The sequence below is a fragment of the Arvicola amphibius genome, chromosome 7, assembly GCF_903992535.2.
Source record: "Arvicola amphibius chromosome 7, mArvAmp1.2, whole genome shotgun sequence".
NCBI classification, from domain to species: Eukaryota; Metazoa; Chordata; class Mammalia; order Rodentia; family Cricetidae; genus Arvicola; species Arvicola amphibius.
In genome coordinates this window covers 99,963,240-99,980,920 of record NC_052053.1, presented here as the reverse complement: position 1 = coordinate 99,980,920, position 17,681 = coordinate 99,963,240, and the positions used below count along the sequence as shown (strand labels likewise).

The 17,681-nt window shown below is 43.2% G+C and overlaps 1 protein-coding gene across 1 annotated transcript; it reads right to left on the bottom strand.

Annotated features, from left to right (window-relative positions):
- Window positions 1–1,950: 1,950 nt before the first annotated feature.
- On the bottom strand, window positions 1,951–17,324 carry Atp6v1d (ATPase H+ transporting V1 subunit D). The gene is made up of 9 exons (XM_038336213.1): window positions 17,111–17,324; window positions 12,218–12,335; window positions 8,562–8,641; window positions 7,326–7,393; window positions 7,080–7,124; window positions 5,744–5,847; window positions 5,234–5,300; window positions 4,017–4,095; window positions 1,951–2,571 (listed from the first exon to the last, which is right to left on the bottom strand). Exons 1-9 carry the CDS (start codon window positions 17,149–17,151, stop codon window positions 2,430–2,432), a joined length of 744 nt encoding a protein of 247 aa, XP_038192141.1. The 5' UTR covers window positions 17,152–17,324; the 3' UTR covers window positions 1,951–2,429.
- Window positions 17,325–17,681: the final 357 nt, after the last annotated feature.

The window sequence follows — 17,681 nt, the reverse complement described above, 5'->3', positions numbered from 1 at the left end:
CTCTGACTCACGTTCATTTTACCTAAGCTATTTGGCCTGTATAAGCTGCTCAATTTCTCCACATGCACAACTGAAACGGTACAGTGTACACCTCACCAAGATACTGGGAAGATGTTACTCAGCTACTTGGCTACTGAACTGACTCCGAACCTGACATTTTCTCCTTAGGAGCCACATCTTGTTTCCTACAAATCAGCTCCTCCAAGACAAACTATCTCGGTCTTAAATATGGAATTTTAAATATGGAAGAGATAAGAAGGATAAAAAGGATGTGGGCTGGGAGATTACTAAAAGGTCTGACAAGAGGGTCTGAGCCCAATACCCTGCCAGGAACCCAAGTTAAAAAAAAAAAAAGACAGCATGGTAGTGGATGCTTGTAAAACCAGCATGGAGAAACAGAGACAAGTCCCTGGGGCTTGCTAGCCTGCTAGTCTAGTCACTTGGCAAGTCAGTAGGACTCTTCCACAAAAAAAAAAAAAAAAAAAAAAAAAAACAAAAAACCACACAGATGGTCCTAAGGAATAGCTCCCAAGTTTGTCCTCTGGCCTCCACATGCACACACCAAAGACAACAAAAAGTTAAGTGTGAACATCTGAAGATAGGGTGAGTGAGAGGGCTCAGTGGATGGAAGTTCCTGACCCCAAATCTCACAGCTTGAGTTCCATCCTGGGACCCGCATGCTGAAAGGGAAAAACTGAACTGTGGCATACACACTCCTCCACCTCTACACACCTCTACACACAATAAACACACTCCTCCACCTCTACACACCTCTACACACAATAAGCACACTCCTCCACCTCTACACACAATAAACACGCTCCTCCACCTCTACACACCTCTAAACACAATAAACACACTCCTCCACCTCTACACACCTCTACACACAATAAACACTCCTCCACTTCTACACACAACAAACACGCTCCTCCACCTCTACACACCTCTACACACAATAAACACGCTCCTCCACCTCTACACACCTCTACACACAATAAACACGCTCCTCCACCTCTACACACAATAAACACACTCCTCCACCTCTACACACAATAAACACGCTCCTCCACCTCTACACACCTCTACACACAATAAACACGCTCCTCCACCTCTACACACCTCTACACACAATAAACACGCTCCTCCACCTCTACACACAATAAACACACTCCTCCACCTCTACACACAATAAACACGCTCCTCCATCTCTACACACCTATATACAGTAAATACAGTTTTGATATAATTGAAGTTAGACTACTTGGGCTTAAATTCTGGACTCGTCGTCGTCATGTTCCAGCTTTTTCATTTAAAAGCAATTAAGCTCCCATGGGTCTCAATCTTTAGGCCATGGAATGAGCTAAAATACATATTTTTGAACTGAGGATGTGATTTATTGTAACTGGCAAATAGTCATAAATCTTAAAAAATCATTTAATATCTTTAAAAGTCTAACCTGTGATAGCTATCAGATTATATTAACACTAGTGTCACCCCTATAACTAAGAACTATGTTGTGCCCAATAAGCCCAGAATGCCTGAAACTGGTTGCATTAAAGTCTGAGTAATGACAGATAATCATGCCAAATCAAACAGTACTGAAAACTCAAGACACCCCCTGGTCTGCCCACTTTGTCATCTCATCTTCATAAATAACAACAAACTGTTATTGCTTTAAAACAGCAAAAAGTTACCTAGTTAGTTCAAAGTAAGAATTAGTATTGTTCTTAGAATGGGAGGGAAATATAAAACCTGCTTAGCACTGGCAGTCACTTATTAGTACCCCAAAATGCAGTACCTGTAGTAAATAAACCTAGCAACATACTCAGATAGGGAATAAGAAATGGCTCCTAGCTACAGGTCTTTGGTAAAAGCTATGAGTAGCAATAAGGTCACTGATCTGAACCAAGGATATAATCATTATTCTCAGTAAAAAGAAAAGAAACAACATGTTTTTAAATCATTTTACTCTGTTCATAAGTCACATTTAAATGGGCAGAACTGCTTCCATTACAGACAGACTTATCGTGCAAAGAAAAGCAGGAGTAGAGCTGAGACCACAGTAACACAACAGTGGCTGCGCAGCCTCAGCCAGCAGTGTCAAGGTTTGCAAGTGGGTAGGCGTGAGGGCTGCTCACAGCCGTTGGCTGAGACCATGAATGTTGGTATGAACCAGTGAAGCTACTGTACAGAGGATCGTATGACACTTTCACAGAGGAAAGTATGTAAGTTGCTGGGCAAGTTTTACAAATCTCATTCAACTGTGATAAGTGGTTGCTGAATTAGGATGCAGGAGAAATAGTCTCACGGGACATCCTTAATCTTACAGCCAGGGGGATTCTTATGCCAAAATAAATACCCACATATACCAAACCTACACACTGAGTTAAAATGGAGCGGGTGCTGGGTCTGAGGGAGCGAAGGGGCCGTTACTCGAACAGTAGGTCCTCGTCCTTCTCCTCGGCCAGCAGGTTGGCAGGCTCCATCACTTCTCCAGCTGCCCTCCGCTGCTCCAACTCCTTCTCGAATTTTTCCTTGATAATCTTTTTCTTCTCCTGTATTTTCTTTAACCTGCAAAAGGGGGACTCTCTGAATGCTCTTTCAGTGAAAAGAAACATGAATGTCTTCATTCAATAAACAATAAAAATGGCAATAACCATGGGACCACTGGAAACGTTCATCTTCTGTCATTTTTGGCATTTTAAAATGTTTGAGGGAAAATATCTTTTAAAATCTGATTGCAGACACCCTAGACTACATTAAATAAAACCTGAAATCCATCCTGTAAAGGGCCAGATTCTGAGCATTCTGTTTTCAAAATTTTGGGGTCACTATAACCCTGAACATGAATGATAACTACAATTCCATGTCACACTGAGCTGCTTCAAGATCTAAGACCAGCATGCTCCTCTAAACACTCTTCTCACCCACCCTCCTCTTCTGCAAACTTAGAGCACGCACCCTTTGTTTAATATTTACTCCATCTGCTCTAGATTTCATAAACTGTGGGCGAACCTTTTTTCTCACCACATATGGTGCTAGTTCTGGCGGTGTGATTCACTAGTTGAGAATGCCCAAGTACTATCTATTACCTGCACATACTCAATGTGCAATGAATTGGGTGGCTTGCTCAATTCATTTCTCCTCTAAGGTTTTAGTAGAAGAGACCCAACACAATCACTCTTTTTTTAAAAGAATAACCTTACTAGTTTTTCTGAAAGGCATAAAGTTTTGGAGATGTCATGTTTGATCTATGGGCAATGCATGACACCGATCTTGGAAACATACTCATCCAACTCTGCAGTGGATATGCTAAGACCTGCAGATCTAAAACCATGTTTGTGGAGTATGCCTCTTCGTGCATAGTCAGCCCTTAGTGGCTAAGCTTTATCTGTCTACTAAGGCAAGTGTGATTAAAAATTGATAAAAATTTAATGTAAAAACTAAATACAGTATGGGAATAACAAGTCAAAAACTTTCATCTCTTTCCTTGAAGGAAACACAAGAACCTCTGCAAACATGACAACTGACAGCTACTCTGACGACAGCTACCAAGTGACTGGTGGCAGGTAGTGTAAGGGTGGGTGTGTTAGATGAAGTGAAGCCTCATCTGATAGCAGAGCACCTCAATGGCTCATGCTACTTGGAAGAGCATACAGTTGAAAACCTACATCTTAGGTCTTTAATCTCCCATTTAATATTTCTAGACTACTGTTAACCACAGGAAACTGATACGGAAAACCAAGATGCAGGCAGAGGAACCAGCTGTTACTATTTCTTCTTTCGGGTTTATTTTCTCAGAGTGTATATTGTGAGGTAGCCCAGGCTAGCCTTAAGCTTACAGTCTTGCCTTCTGAGTTCGGGGATTATAAACAAGCACCACATTTATTTCTTGTTTCCATTAACAGAATAAAATAAACTGTGCTTATTCAAAAGAACGTAAGTACATTAGTCACGGAGCAAACTGAGACTGTACTGTATGGAGAAAAAAACAGTTAAGTGCCAGTTCAACAAACCTATAGAACTCTTCTCGCTCTCTCTCATCCAGCTCTGTGATGATATAGGCAAGGGTGCGTTCAATCCGGGGGATGATAACTAGAGTTTAAAATATACATATATGAGAACTTCAGTGCCCTCTCAGAAAATTACCAATATTCAGCTGTACAGTATTTATTATTTTCTAATTGTAGAAATAATGCGCATTTAATGCAGAGAACTTGGAAAACAAAAACACAAAAAATTAAAATGAGATGTAATCCAGACAAATTAAACTATCTTGTAATTATTTTAGTATATACCCTTCCAGCTATGTACAGATACCAATACTGACCAAAACAAATCTAACGCTGATACTGAGTACACCTGAACAGGTGACAATCAATAAGCCACAGGCGTTACCTTAAATACGCTAGAACACCATGGTTAAAAACCGAGAGGAGAGAATGCTGGGACCATTATACATGTCACTCAGCTCTGCTTTATATACCATGTTCCTGTTCTCCTGTACTGTGAGCTATCTGAGGTTGAGAACTATAACATTACTCGTTTTGTTTTGATGGGAGTTCAATGACACAAAGACTAACACTAAAATACAAGAAGAACTGTGTTTCTGGGGTAATGGTGCAGCCTAGTGGTACAATACTTGCCTGGCCTGTACTTAGGCACCACCACGTAATGTGGGCAGACTTATTTTAGATGAGATAATACTATCAGGGCACTGCTGCAGGAACTTCTGTGTTTTCTCCTCTCTTACCAAGACTGATTAAACACTTCTTTCATGGGAACTGAGTTGGTTCTTCAGCCAAGGAAGTTGTTAAATAGTTGTATTTTTAAAATAATAGATAAAAAAATAGAAAATACATGTAGCAAAATGAGAAAATAGCCTAAAGGAGAGACTCGAAGATTTAATCTTCAAATTTAAATTTTTAAATCTTCAAATCAAAAAAAAAAAAAAAAGCTATCATCAAATCAACGGATAGAACTTAAGAAAGCACTATGGCTCGTAAGGAATAGAATTTCTACCTCACTAACTGCATGAGTGACCAGAGGTAGATGGCATTGTGAACCCTGCAACTCCCTCAGGATGCACCAGTGTGTGTTCACACCGGTGGACACATTTCTCTCTCCCCTGGCAGGGGCACATCTCACCTCTCAGTCTGGATTGGGCCTGAGTCCTGGTAGCTGCCTAACAAGGGGCTGATGAACAAAGCACCTCCCAGTGGCTTTGACTCACCATGTTCGATGGCATTTACACGCCTGTTGGTTATCTTAATGGCTTCATCCAGAGTAACAAAGGAAGTCTAAAATCAAAGGACAAATTGATAGCAGTCATGCCCGTTAACTCGACCCCGCTCGGACTGCATGTACAGAAAACGTGTGTGGACTCAAAACAACTCACTTCTTTTAGCCTTAGAAACAGAAAATGCCCACGAGATTTCTATAGAACGAGTGCTGCTTCCATGGAGAAGCATTCGCTCAGAACCCAGATGTGCAGAAACGGATCACATACACGGCCGTGTCATGTGCACTGACTCTAGTACTGCCCCTGCTGCTCTCGTCTAGCAGAGTGAACTGTGCCACTACACATGCGCAAAGGCAGGCGAGCAGAAGCCACACCGCTCCCGGGGTCAGTCATTAGGCTTGTGTCCCACGGCCATCTGAGCTGAGTGTGCTCCAGCACAAGCCCTGATGGTGCCCACGTGACTGTCAGAAGCCAGGCTGGAGAGGTCTCTGCACAACGCACCTGCAACGAAGCTAGTTCCACCAGTAGTTCCACTGCTTTGGCATAATTCCTCTTTAGTTTAGCCAGCTGTTCCCCACCTCGGGCTAAACCAGTCAGTTCATAGCCTGAAAGAACCAGTCAGACAACATTTTTCGTTAGGGAGTAAATAATCCTCCATGAATTCCCAAAAGGAAAATAATTGCGAAGCATGACAAAGATGGAAAGACAGTTCACTCACTCCTATTAAATGCCAATGCCAGACACAAACACCCACTCCAGGCTCACACAGCAGGTGTCTACTCGACAAACACGGCACCAAAGACAGACCAAGTCAGCTCGGTGAACAAATGAGTTTATTGGGCTTATATTATAGGGCATGAGTTAAGTATAAAAATGAGGTGACCCCAAATGATGCCTCACAGAAAAGTCTCCTAGCATGGTTAAGTTCCCCATAGCTGCACAGCTGAGTCTCCTCTGCTTTATACACTCCAGCACCCCCAGAGACCATGTGCAGCTGGAACAGAATTCCCTGCTGGAACCACCAGAATCTCAGCTGAGGATCCGAGGACCCTACCTTCTCTCCTGAGGAAGGTCAACAAGCCCATCTTAAGGGTCTCTTGGAGGTTACCACAGCTTCTCTGTTTGAGACGGTAATGGCTGTATGCTTAGACAACAATGTTCTATAATATACTAAAGAGAACTTGGGTTTTTATAAGGCTACTAGAGTAACCATAAGGAGAGAAGTGTGTGTGTGTGTGTGTGTGTGTGTGTGTGTGTGTGTGTGTGTGTGTGTGCTGGGTATACAATCAAAAACTAAACACACTAGACAGCCTTTACCACCAAGCTACATAACCAGCCCTAGAGGGGAAACAGCCACTTCACAGGCTTGATAAATTAGCTAACAGTGGTCAATGCCATTAGTGCAAGGAGCTTTCTCTACAGATTATTCCTTTACGTGCACAATTCAATGAACCAGTGAGAAAGAGTGGCAGAAGAAAGAATATTTTTATATGGGAAAAGGTTAACTACGTCACTCTGAGAAGACTAAACAGTGTTACTTATCCTCACAAACACAGCCAGATTAGTAAAGGAACAATTCCATAAAATTTGGCATGAGCTATCTAGGAAGATTCAGCCTTCAGAATGCATCACAGAATGTAAGATCTTATCAGACTTTTAAAAGACACAAACCAGAAATTATAAACAATTCAAGATGCGTGCAGTTTAAGCAGAGATAACACAGAAGTCTAGTTAGTAAATTGTTAATAAAAGACAAAGCCTCATCTTTTTAAATGGAAAGTGACTGCCAACTATATTTTTCAGTTAAAATTATACATCTGAAGATATCCACACTTACTGTCAGTTCCTTCATGGTAATGCTCAAACACTGGTAAGGTAACGCCTGTTAAATGAAAACAGTGAAGATACATGTATGGATTCACAAACTGGGCTTGTTTCTCTTTTGCTCCCACCCCTATGGTCTCAACATGCCATCAAAATGTTCTTATTTAGGAGAAGTTAGGACACTGCGATGTTGTCGTGCAGCTGACTAGCTCTAAATGTCACCATTACCCCTCAGGGACTCGCAGGGCTGGTCCGTTACCTGCCACATTATCCTTCTTGGCACGGATCTTCACTTGTGCTTTATTTACATTTTGGATAACTGTGGTGCTGGAAAATAAAGAAATAAATCAATAGGGGCCCACTAGATAGTTTCAGCAATGAAATCTGGAGTAAGAAGTCACATTATGTATTGGCAATCATCTTAATTCCAGCAAAGAAAACTCAATAGTGCCAGCGGAAGCCCTCAGAGAGTAAAGAACAAATAAGAGCTAAATCACCAGCCACAGTCAGCACTGGACATGTGACTTAGAGGGTGTGTTCCCAGCAGAAAACGGAAAAGAACGCTTTCCTTCTAGGTTTGCTGTGCAGTTGGCTAAGCTGCTGTCCACGGTCTTTATCCTAACATTTTTCTGATGTCATCCAACTCACCATCTGCTACCAAAAAAAAAAGAGTATTTCCCTATAACCACATCAAATACACTCTACTAATGTTCCCCTTCTGCTGGGAAAGTAAAAACCCGACTATGTTATCCTACCAGCACTGGTAGATCATAAGGCCTGCCACTCAGCTGGCCTCATGGCTCTCAGGTGTAAGACCTTGCTGGCAGGAAAAGCTCCTACAGTAAGAAGGGCCCATGTCATGAAACAGGAAACTAAAAAGTGCAGAAAACAACTTCCACGTCTGTCCCTAACTGGCCATGTACCCTCAGAAACACATTCAGTCAAAATGGGAGTAACGCCACTTATCTCCAGACTTACTTAGAGAATCGGGAGGGAATAAATGGGCATAATCCATTTGCAAATCAGTATGTGTGCTTTGTCAAGCTATAACGACATGATAAAAGCCAAAAAGCTCTTGATTTTGAGTTAACAGATTCCATCTTCAAAAAATGTACCCTAGAAACAAAAATATATGTGCGCATGAAAATGCTCAGTTCATTCCCTCATACTTCAACAATCTAGGATTCAACTCAAAGATCTGGCACTAGAAGAAAAGGTTAATAAATTATATGACTTCTTAAGGGTGCAAACCTGTGAAACGGGAAAATGTTTAGGACACAATGGTAAATGAAAATGAGTTCCAAAATATCAAGTATTCTATACTTGCCACTTATAGAAAAGGAACATTTTGGAAGTAATAGGTTAAGGTTATAGTGTTAAAAATATTGCTATTACTGTATCCTTTGTCTTTAGTGTCTATGTATTTTTTAATTAAAATGTTATGAAACTATGAACTTGAAAGCACTGTGGGTTTTTTCAAACACCCCGTTCTTACCTGAAATCTCCTGCTGTGAACTTGGCCTCAGCCAATGAAAAGGCAGCTTCTCTCATCACTTCACCCATCAGCATCTTAGTCTGATAAACCAACAACAACAAAATCATACCATAATTAGTTCCTGAAATCATATTTTATAGAAAGTATCAGAATCAAAAACTGACTTAGTACTGAGAAAACATAAAGCTCAAGTTTTCAACAATTCTGATCATGGTCCTGACAATATTAGAAAACCATGAGTTTTAAAATTAAAATAAACTCAGAAGGGTGGTAGTGGCACATGTTTTTAATATGGAGGCAGAAGCAGACAGATCTCTGTGAGTTCAAGGCCAGCCTGGTCTACAAGATTAGGACAGCTAGGGCTACACAGAAACCATCTAAAAAAAAAATTAAAATAAGCTCATTGCCAAACAGAAAACTGAATCTAGTAAGGCTTGATTATTCTTGAATAAGTGCATGCTGATTTGCTCAAATTAATCTTCTAAATTCCCCTAGAGTCTAAAACCCTTTGGTACGCAGACTCCAGAGTACAGCTGAAAATGTAATGCTTGGGAATAGCCAAGGCTTTTTTTAAGAGAAGAGAAACTGGGTCATATGGGTAGGAAATTAGCTGAATTAATTAAAAACCTGCTAAAACAAGGAAACATGTCTGGTGTGGGACAAAAACAGAACAGAATATTCAGAAACAAGCCCAGGTCTACATGAGAATTTATTGTAATAAAAGCCCAATCAACTGTCCATCCATTCACAAAATGACAAACTTCTAACTTAAAATATTCCTCCACCAAGAAAGACCCATCCCTAAAAAGAAGATAATACATATTTAATATATATGTGTGTCAGGTGTATGCATAGAGGGTACTGGTTGTCCTGCTCTGACTGCCTACCTTATTTGATTGACACAGGGGCTCTTCTAATTGAATCTGGAGCCAGGCTAGCAGCCAACAAGCCCCAGCACCCCTACCCTAATTTATCCTCCCTGGAGTTCCAGGCTCATAAGATCACACCCAACTTTTTGCGTGGTTCTAGGCATTTGAACTCAGGTCCTCTGGCCTCCGCGGGCACCTGCACTCATACACACACACCTACACAGATATAATTCAAGACAATAAAAATAAATCTTAAAACACACAGCGCTATGAGCAAGGTGTGGTGACACACACCTGTAATCCTAGCACCTAAGAGGTAGAGAGAGAGATAGTTTAAGATCATCCTTCATTACATGGCAGCTTGAGATCTGCTCAGGTTACATGAAACTGTTGCAAGAAAACCAAAACAAAATTATATTTTTCTATCCCTTTTAACCCCTTCTAAGCCTTATATAATTTAGACCTATAAGGAGTCCCAGGCACAGTGGCTCACACCAAATCCCAACTCTGGACGAAGGAAGCAGGAGGGCTGAAGTAAGGGTCAGCCTCCAGCTGGCCGGTAAGTGAGACCCTGTCTGAAAACAGGCGTGATGAGGGGAGACAGAGGGCTAAACTTTGTATTTAATAACATGAAAAATAAGGATTTTTAGTTGTCTTATTTCATTTTTAATTCAGGAGCAGAGTGTACTTCAGTGGAAGAGGACTGGCCTAGCAACTCTAAGTTCATTGCTCTGAATCTAAGAGAGTCAAAAGATCTCAACTGTCCTTTAGTTTACAGATAGAAGAAAATATTTTTAGTGTTTTATACATTTACCAGGATGTATGACTATTTTCAAATGAAAAGGGAAGAAATTCACCAAGAGAATCAAATTATCAGCGTACATGAAAAGCTGTACAAGTTCACACTTAACTGAAGACAACTTCAGCGCCACAGACGGGCAACACAGCCACCCTTAGTGCCCTCCTGGACAGCATTTCGTAAGAACAGAAACTGGTATTAAGATCTTGGCAGTTACTTATAAAGAATTTCAATGACCACAGAAGACTGTGAAATTATTTTCTGAAACAATGTTAGCACTAACACACAGAGGAGTTACACATGTCCTCCTCCCTAGGCACTGTTAAAGACTAAACATTGGACAACATACCATTATTCCGTTATCCACAAGGGAATACCATACAGGTATTATAAAGAATAAGACAGATTTATGTAATGATATAAAGTTGTTTGTGTTATGTCATGGAATAGGGGAGTGGGGGAGCAAGTAAAAAATACTACCACATTTAATACTATTGTTATCTTAAAAATCCACGTGTATGCACATAGTACTCTGGGTACATGCTTTCCAAGAGACAGCTTAGTGGGTAAAAAAGGACCTGATGACTTGATGTTGACCCCATGTAAAAGCCAGAAGGGCTGGGCATGGTGGTGCACATCTTTAATTACAGTGCTCGGGAAGTAGAAGCAGGCAGATCTCTCTGAATTCAAGATCAGTCTGGTATACAACAAGAGTTCTAGGCCAGTCAGAATTATATAGTGAGACCCTGCCTCAGAAGAAAAAAAAAGGTGGCTCACATCTGTGATCCCAGCACTCCTATGAGACAATAGCGGAGCTAGAAGAATCATCTGGTCATCCAGTCTGGCATACATAGGTCAGCAGCAGAGACCAAGAGACACTGCCTCAACAAGGTGGAAGGCAAGAACCAACTCCTGATGCTGTCTTCTGACCTCCACACGCGTGCTGTGACATGTGTGTGCGTATGCACATGTAAACTACAATAAACAAATTCATATTTAAGAAGAGTCTAAAACTAACTCTGAGAAATGAGAGATGGGATTGCTGGAGGTAAGAAAAGACCTAGCAAAAGAATCTTTAGTTTTGAGAATGATTATTGATGTTTCCACACTATTCTGTATAATTCACCCACCATTTGCCCAAAATAACCACTCAACAAAACCTACTATGCACTGGCACTATCTCAGACACTGGAAATAGAATACTGAAAAGACCAAGTCCTTACTCTCTGGAAATTCAATTATCTAGTAGGAGCAAACCCATCAACCAAGAAAACATCATGGCGTAGAATGTGCTAGGAAAAGAATAAAATGAGGAGAAGCCCAAGCAGCCACTTCAGGTTGGATGACTGGCAATGGCCTCTAGGAAGAGATCAGAATGGCCAGAGTACCCAGTCAAAAGAAGTTCTAGGAAATAGGAAGCCAGATACAATGTCTTATGCCTGTAATCCCAGCACTGAGAGACAGGGGCAGAAGAGCGGCCACGAGTTATCCTGGCCTACAGAATAAGACCCTTTCTCAATTTTAAAAGGATAAAGATAAAAGCATCTTAGTCACAGAACAGAATGAAAAGGCCCTTGAAGGGGACATCAGGAAGAAGACATGAGGTGAAGGAGGCAAGCGTAGCTCCGAGCACACATGACGGAGTTTAGGTGTTACCATGACTTCTTTGCAACTTAAATCCTCCTGTGTACATGTACCCGCAGTTCTCTATGACTGCACCTACTATAAAGGATTATTCTTTTTGAAAGGACAAGAATTGATTTAAATAATGTAAAGGAAAATTAGGAAGGAAAAATTTCCCTCAGTGGTAAGGTGTGTATTAGCATACATGAGGTCCTATGCTCAACCCCCACCACCAGAAAGAGGCAGTAGAGGGGGAGGGGAGAAGGGGCATGGAGGAAAGGAAATTTTAAGTGCCAAAGGCCATACTTGGTTTTCCTTAGACAGACATTGAATAGATGCCCTGCTCTAAGCAAAGCTTACTCTACCTCTATTATCTTCTTCAGTATCTGTCGAAATCGAAGAGTTAAGGCATCAGATTTTTTCTTCAAGAGGTTTCGGCCTGTCTGTGCTCCTTTTAATCGAGCCTTCATGATGGTCTGAGCCCTACGAAAACAAAGCAAACACATTTATTGTCACCCCTTAAAAGGCACAAGAAATACCTCCGTAGCAGATTTTTTTTCTCGTTTTTTTATTCCTTGTTTTTTTTTCCTCCGTAGCAGATTTATGTGCTGTCTTCTGAGAACAAAGAAATGAATGTGCTCATTCCGATGCAAACAGCTCTTCAGAAGACTCCCAGAAATTAGAAATGGATTTCTTTAGGAAATGAGGCTTGGGGAAAACCTAAGCTTGCTTTGTTACCGCTACATTTTATGGTACATTCTACACTTATCTACAATGATGCACTATGTTTCTATTGCTCGCAAGGGTTAAAGTGCTTCCCTGTCATAAACCAAGACCCTATTATCAGTTTGTATTCAATTTTAAGTGCGTCCAGTAACAAAATGCATCTATAAGACCCGGAAGTGGCCACTAACATCAGAGTGAAGCCTCCTAAGCTTACTGCATTTTTTCCTCACCAGAAGTCCTAACACCAAAGTAAACTCAGTAAAAGTGGAAAATGATATTGGTGTTTTAGTGGTCACATGACAGATAAAATTTCATAGTGAGAAAAGGAGGTGGGGTAATATAATCTCTCAGAGGCTGCTCGGCCCAGGCACACAGCAAAATAGCATGTATTAGTGAATCTGTGGGCAAATCCTTTGATTACTAAAAACTTCCACTAGGAGGTTATGGTAATTCTACAAATGGAGAAAACCTTAGACATTAACTTTAGGAAAGTGGGGCTCAGAAAAGTAGAGCAACGTCCCCACAGTTTCTCATGGAAGAGCAAGCAGGCAGGAGTTTGAGCCAGATTTGATTCCAATGACTGGCCAGCCCAGGTTCACCAGGCCCCAGCTCCACACTGTCTCCCGTGGAAGATGTAAAGCCGCAGGACCTGAACAGCTCTCCATCGGAAAGGCAGTTAGCAGTGGGCGAGCAGAGACCAGCCTTGCCAGAGGTCTAATCCAGTGAAGCCGCTTCAGCTTCCAGTATAAACAAGAGCCATCCACACAATGTGTACACAGAACATTCTGCACTGTTGACACTAAATATCAGGGTTAAGATGCAAAAGATTGGATGAGGGACTGGGAAGATGTGTCAGTGTGTAAGAGCACTTGCTTTTCTAGCCCAAGGACCCAGTACCCAGGTTATAGCCGGGCATGTCTGCATGTGCCTGTAATCCCAGCACTGAGAGACAGACAGACAAATCCTGAGAGCTCCCTCATCCGGAGTCTAGCCCAAACCACAAGCTTCCAGTGAGACTGTCTCAAGGTGAAGTAGGGAAAGTAATAGAGGAAGACACCAGACCATAGTGAGATTTCATTTGTATTTTAATTAATAAGGCTTGCCTGAAGTTGAGTAAAACAGTCTCACTGATCAGCCTTACAGACCAGGCAGTGTTGACACACACCTTTAATCCCAGTAGCTACACTAGTTTGCCACAGAAATGGGGCGGTAGTGGTTCACGCCTTTAATCCCAGCCCTAGAGAAGAGTATAGAATGGGAGGAGACGGCTCTCAGAAACAGTCTCATTCTGAGATTCCTGGAGGCTGCCATTTTGGACTGAGATAGAGGTAAGAGCCAGCGGCTGGCTGTTTTGCTTTTCTGACCTTCAGGTTGAACCCCAATTTCTGTCTCTGGATTTTTATTAATTGTGGCACACCAGACATTCTGTTCTGACCTCCACAGGCACATGCACCCACAGACAGGCATGCAACATGTATGCACACAGGCACACGTGCACGCACACACACTCACACACACACGGAGTGGGGAGACAAAGTTGGATAAAATTTAGGTTGCTCCTAGCAGCACTGCAGATTCCTGCAAATTTGGAGCTCATGGATGAACTGATGGATAAACTAAAACTTAAGTTCACTCTGGACGACTGAACTTCTGTGACTAAAAGTCTTCTGTTGTTGAGACTCAAGAGCAACTAGAACTGGATACAGAGTGGTGAGTGTCTGTAACCCCAGCACTTGGGAGGCAGAGGCAAGAAGATTGGAAGGTGAAGGTCAGCCTGGGCTATATAATGAGTTAGAGGCCAGCCTGGGACACAAGACCAGGCCTGCAAATTTTTTTAAAGAGAGAGAAAGAAAGAAAAGGGAAAAAGGGTGACCTGTCTGAACACTTACAAGAACCAAGAATTCACCTGATTTCTATTAACTCTAAGGTTCTGTATCCTTTCCCCCTACCTAAGCTTGAGACAGGGTCTTGTGTAGCCCAGGCTGGTTCTGAACCCCTCATCCTGGCTCTCCTTGAGTACTGTACTTCAGGCGTAAGCCACCACACCCAGTTTTATGCAGTACTAGTGACTGAAAGCCCCCCCCCCCATTGTGCACATTGGTCAAGTGCTCCACCCTATGGCTGAGCCACAACCCTAGGCCCTCAGGGGGCCTCCTTTGCTTCCAACTAAATTTATTTCCTTTTCTCGGGTGATACCTGAATGAAAGCAACATTCCACAGGACAACAGCACCAAGTGTACGCAGGTGGAGCCAAAATCAGTACTGTGTGATCTCAACCAAGGCTGTTAAACCTGTTCCTCTGTTTCTGACCTGTTCAGCCTTTAAAAAAAGAAACATGAAGTTTGACCTTCAGCTAAAACAGTGACTTTGTCTCCTGCTGAATCAAAGACAGCTGACTGTATGACAAAGAACCTGCTGTCAAACTGTGGGAAAATCCACACCTCACTTCCCCTGGATGGGCAAGCTGAGTGCTCTCAAGTAACAGCTGCCACCCTCACTCCCCTCCCATTCTTCTTGCCCACAGAAGTCCATTTTCACCTCCTAGTCCTAAATTAGAGGCTCCAAAGTAAAGCTAAAAGCACACCAGCATTGTGATTAGTGATTAAACATGGCCAGACATTACTTGAAACTGAGACCACGGAGGGCGAGGCCAAGCTCAGCTCCGCTCTGGTTCCTGCGGACGTGCCTGGGCATCTGAAAGAGGATGAGTAAGACCGAGCAGAGTCTGAAGAGTGAAAATCACTAAGGGATGAGTCCAGCCTGTGGCTGGGTCAGCTGCGTCTGCTCACTGACCATCATACAAGGGACGATTCTAGCCTCAGAGACACTGTCCGTCCAGATACTTAAGTTTCATAAATGGCTCTCTCAGGTCCCTGACACATTTGTAAGTTATACAAAAATATATATCCAATTGGGAAAAAAAAACCTTTTTAAATAAATGTTCTGTGGAAGAGAGGTCTAGGATCAGGTATTAATTAAAACAAGTATTGAATTCTTCTGCCAGCTTTGAGTTTTGTTTGTTCCAGGTACGCTTGTTATTTTTACTTTTGAGGCGCTGGGGGATTCAACCAGGGCCTTGTGTATGCTAGGCAAGAGCTCTGCTGCTGGGCTACTATACTCAGGGGCATTATCATTGGTATGAGGGGAAGAGTGGGGTCGTCCTAGCCTTATGTTTCTGGCAGCCATGTTGGAATCTGGTGTCTCTCTCAGTAAGGTTTGTCTGGGGTTTTGAGTTTTGAGATCTCCCTAGGGACGTCTCGATCTTTGTCTGTGTGGCAGGCCCGTCTGTGCAGTTAGTACAACTTGCCACTTCAAAGTCAGCAAGGTGAAGATGGAAACGGGTTTTAAAAGAATAATTAAAGCTCTCTCATTCATTTAGAACTAGATACACCATGGCAGAGATGGACATTCAGTCGGTGGGGGCAGGGCTGGAGAGACTCAGCAGTTAAGAGCACTGACTGCTCTTCTAGAGGCCCTGGGTTCAGTTCTCAGCACCCACGTGGCAGCTCACAACTGTCTGTACCTCCAGTTTCAGGGGATCTGACACTTTTACACAAATGCACATAAAAAATAAATTTAAGAGTCCTCGGGTTCTGTGAGGAGGAAACAAAAAGATAGGATATAGAAAACAATCCAGTAGCATACACATACCCACCCGTCCAAACAGGACCTGGAGGAGTAATCAGAGTAAAAATTGATTTCCTTCTTCAAAGACAAGAGCACAAATAAGAACTATCTTCACTCTTTACAAGTCAGGATGCGTATTTGAGAAAACGTAAACTATCCTTTACAAATGTCATTTCCCCTGACAAAGATGTAGACCAAAACAGAAAGGCAGCCTGCAACTCAGCCGATTCCCCCCATCCCAAAGCGAGGGTTCAAGGAACATTTTGGGGGACCTCCTATGCATTAAACGATGCCCCCTCGTCCAGGAGATGGCCCACAGGTTAGCGGGAAAGATCCCACCGCACAAATATCCGCGTGACAACATCATGAGTGGCACTACGAGGGAGGAGTGCTTCAGAAGACCAGGTACGTCGTCCCACAGCAGGTGACATTGGACGGGACCCAAGATTAAACCCGACAGCTGCGTGCAGTAGGGCGACTCATTCAACGCCACTCTGCCTTGGGAGCCGTCTATGTGCTCTCATAACTTCTGTCTGAGAGCTTCGGTCAAAACCATCTCCAACCCACTCTGTGAAGCAGAGCTAGCGACGGCTCAGTTATGTAAACTGTATGTGTGTGGCTCAGAGGGTGTGTGTGGAGGGGGCGGGGGTGAGAACTCCAAAAAAGCCAGCAGGCGGACCCCTTTTCATTTGCACAGGAACCATTTTGCCCCGTCTGTTCTCTTAGGAGGAACAGGTAAGGGAGCCATCGGGAAGCCTCGCTCTCAACTCATGGACAGACCCCGGGGAAAGCTCGGGAGCGGCCCCAAAAAACAGGGAAGCAGGCTGGCGGCCAAGGGTACGCAGGCATTCGCTCCGGGAAGGTGTTCCTGAACCTGGTGCCACTTGTCCTACTCTTTGACTTACATTCGCGAAGGGAAGATTTCAATCCGGTCTTTGCCCGACATTCTGACGGTGACAGTTCGGCTCGGGCCCCCAGCCGTGCAATCGTGACTGCAACACCTCCAGAACTGGTAACCACAGCGCCTTCCTCCACCGGAGTCAGCTGATGGAGTCACTTGACCCTCTCGCGTTGCTAAGCGGCTACAAGGATACCGGTCCCTACTTCCGGTTCCTATTGCGAGAGGACAGGGAGGGACGCGTGGGCTGGCCTTGAGGAGTGCCCGGATGTGGAGGCGCGCACAGCCCGGAATTCCGGGTCGCTCCACCGCCCCTCCCTCCGGCAGGACGCCGGTAAAGATTGCAGCATGTTCTGAGTAATGGATCCGAAGATCACGCGACCCTCCTCTTCCTCGGCTTCCCATCTTTCGCCACAGCGCCATCTCTTGGTTGACTAAAACTTAACGTAATCATTCTGGAGCAAGAAACAGAATCCGACCTCTTCTTCAAACCTCGCCACGTTCCCTCCGCAAAATCTACCAAGTGCCGAGGAAACGGACTTTTCAGATAGTCCTGTGGTTCACACCGCTCACACTAG